At 47.0% G+C, this 3000-nt stretch overlaps 1 protein-coding gene across 1 annotated transcript; it reads left to right on the forward strand.

Moving 5' to 3' along the window:
* The first annotated feature begins 730 nt into the window (after positions 1 to 730).
* Positions 731 to 2181, forward strand: LOC137917527 (tumor necrosis factor ligand superfamily member 12-like). The gene is made up of 4 exons (XM_068760244.1): positions 731 to 902; positions 1042 to 1065; positions 1162 to 1289; positions 1906 to 2181. Exons 1-4 carry the CDS (start codon positions 731 to 733, stop codon positions 2179 to 2181), a joined length of 600 nt encoding a protein of 199 aa, XP_068616345.1.
* Positions 2182 to 3000: the final 819 nt, after the last annotated feature.

Here is a 3000-nt window from a genome sequence, read left to right on the forward strand (position 1 = left end):
GTTCAGAAATTCGTGGCTAATCAATTAGTGGGGAAAGTGCCCCGAGCGGCTTTTAGCGGGACGCTGGCGTGAAGTCCTCCCCGGGACCGACAGCCCAAGCTAGAAACCCTGGAGCGCCTGAAGGCTTCACACTCGCCCACAGAAAGTCCTCAATCAACAGCCCCCCCCGGGTGCCCCCCCCCCCCTCTCAAAACACAAATTTCACAGGTCATATTGTATTTGGTATTGCAGTTGCATCCGTCGCTCCCCGTGCGCCAAATTGCAAAAAGCTAAAATAAACCTTTAGCGTTTGGAGCTTGTTGTCTTTTATTTATTGCCTTTATCCGAGCCCCCCCCCCCCCCCCCCAGCTGCTGCTTCACACTCCCAAATCCGCTCTTTCGGTTCAGCCGGAGACCTTTTTTGACTTCACACTTCATTCCTCTCATTTAGCATTCCCAGCGTCGTCGCTTTCTCCCCGTCTAACCGGTCTCTTCCTGCCCCCCCCCCCCCCCTCACCCTCCATCTCCCTCCATATTCTGTATTTTCTAGATGACTGCAACCAGCTGGCACTAAGATTAGCCCCCACAGGAAAAGAGGCACATGCCTCCGACTGAAAATAGTTTGAGGAAATATATTGAAGCACGTGAAAGGAAATCCTTTATCCATCTGCTAACCGCGTTAAAACAAGCGAGCTCGATTCCAAACGGCTGCACATTAACACACCGTGTTATTAGACAGATGCAGATGGCAATGATTGTTTTTATCAAAGCGACCACAGAAGTAATTCCCTCTGCCATTCAAGCTCAGATTCTCTTTCTCTCTCTCTCTCTCTCTCTCCCTTTTGCTTTTCCAAAAAAAAAAAAAGGGGGGACAACGCGAGGGAGGAATGGAAATGGAAAGAAAGCGGCGTCTCATTTCGAGAGTAAGTGGCTTGGCAGGTCCGCTCGTAGCCGTCTCGTGTAGCGTCTGCTGAAGTGGTTTAAATCATATACCCCGATATGATTGCGCTCATAAAATCTTAATTGACTTTCCCTTTTTCTTTCTCCTTCGCTGTCCGCCAGTAACCAGAGTCTCCTCTCAGCAAGGTAGGAGCCATAAGGAATGAAGGATGGGGGGGGGGTAATCTCCAGAAGTGGAATCGTTAATCTGGGATATGTGCGTGTTTCTGTTTTGTGCATCAGTGGGAGAGGGCGGCGTGATAAAGGGATGGGAGGAGAGGACGCTGAATATGAGCAAAGCGGTGAGGTACAACAAGGAGCAAGGCACCTTCACCGTGGAGAAAGCAGGCGTCTACTTCCTGTTCTGTCAGGTGAGTGTTCGCTGCTGGGATTTGTAGTTCATTGACAGCGCCCCCCCCCCCGACATGCTACCGTCTGGCCCGATAGTTATGGAAAGTTTTGCTATCGGCACCAAAATCCTTTGATCCTAAACTATAAAGAAATAGTTTGTCTTCTTTTCTTTTTTTTTTTTTAAGCAACACATGGATTTCATTTGTTAAAAAAAAAAAAAAATCCGTTTGAAGATAGAAGACAATTTTCCATTCTGTTGGAATCAGTTTCCTGATGTAGGTAAAGAAATTTCGAGCGAATCAACCAAAAACAAGTTTTCTTACTGTTCCAGTAACGCTTTATATAAAACAGCCTTCACTCTGAGCAAACTCCACATCACTGGTCTGCATCATGGCTTTTTTTTTCCCCCCGTTTTTTTTTGGAGAGGTGGATATCATGTTTCCACTAATCTCCAGACTTCGGTCTGGTCAAGTTGACAGAAGTCTGGAGAAAATCTCGCCAGTTTAAAAAAGGAACGAATTGTGATAAGCAGGATTTCGGAAATCCAGAATCAGTAGGATTAGTTTCCACTTGGACCGTTGAGGAGTCTCCCGAGCCTCCGCGCTTGTGTGGGTTAACCTTACCTGTCTCCCTCAGGTGTTGTTCAACGAGCAGCAGAGTCAGTATGTGAAGCTGGACGTGATCACCATAGGCCAGAGGGCTCAGAAGCTGCAGTGCATGGAGGGATACGGGACCACCCCCTCCGCCGGGCCCCACCCGTTCCACTTCTTGAAGCCCTGCCAGGTGTCCGGCCTCCTGCGGTTGGACAAAGGTATGGAGCTGCAGGCCATCACGGGCTCGTCCTTCAGACTCCACACTGTGGGCAACCGCTCGGCCTCGCCTCACATCTTCAGCATCTTTAAAGTCAACTGAAGCCGAAACCTTCGCCCCCCCCCTTCCTACATGGTAAAAAGCGCCACGCAGCCTCGTCCCCAAAGACTTTAATTTGAAAGACAAACCTGACATTGGACAGCGGTGCTGTTTTGGAACTTTATCACAGACTCCTGGATTAAAACCACGAACCCTAAATGGACAAAAAAACAAAAATCCTCGTCGTCTGCCGTGACGAGATGTTATGGAAAACCACTCTGTAGATGAAGGGCTTCATATAAAAAGGACAATCTTTTGTATCTTGTCATTAATTATGCTTACAACTCTTTTTTTTTAAAGACTGACAGTAAAGCTGTGCATGCACCTCCCACTTTTAGATCACCGGTTGCCTCAAACATCTGAGAGCTGGACACTTTCACGTCAATGTTCTTTTAATACGGCACCGTCCCCGTGTGTTTGTGAAGTCCAACAAATCAAACGCCACCATCCATCCATCCAAGCTGGCTTGTTAAATGGTTTTACAAAATGTGGATTCCCGTGACTCGAGAAAGAGTCGACGGCTCCGTCGACTGTGGAACGTTGACGCTTTTTTTGATTGTCTGATCCAGGACAGTCGGTAGAACCTCCCTTTTTCTGGTTCTCTTCACAGTCACATTATAAAACAGATTACACGTTGTGATTTTGCTTTTTTGTTTTACACTTTTAGGCACATTTAAACTTTTGTTTTTTTATTTTATTTTCCTGCTATGATAGATTTGATAGGTTTGCCTTCGAGTCCACAGACACACATTTTCTAGTTAGGAGAAACGACATTTTCTCACATGCTGCTGCTGCATCCCATAATATTCCCGGCGACTACAC

The sequence above is a fragment of the Brachionichthys hirsutus genome, unplaced genomic scaffold (assembly GCF_040956055.1).
Source record: "Brachionichthys hirsutus isolate HB-005 unplaced genomic scaffold, CSIRO-AGI_Bhir_v1 contig_1167, whole genome shotgun sequence".
NCBI classification, from domain to species: domain Eukaryota; kingdom Metazoa; phylum Chordata; class Actinopteri; order Lophiiformes; family Brachionichthyidae; genus Brachionichthys; species Brachionichthys hirsutus.

Bases quoted from the DNA above. Each gene is read 5' to 3' on its own strand.
- LOC137917527 (XM_068760244.1), top strand. From the start codon at position 731: ATGATTGTTTTTATCAAAGCGACCACAGAAGTAATTCCCTCTGCCATT. The intron at 1,066-1,161 runs GTAGGAGCCATA...TTTGTGCATCAG, and splicing joins CAGAGTCTCCTCTCAGCAAG to TGGGAGAGGGCGGCGTGATA. The intron at 1,290-1,905 runs GTGAGTGTTCGC...TGTCTCCCTCAG, and splicing joins TCTACTTCCTGTTCTGTCAG to GTGTTGTTCAACGAGCAGCA.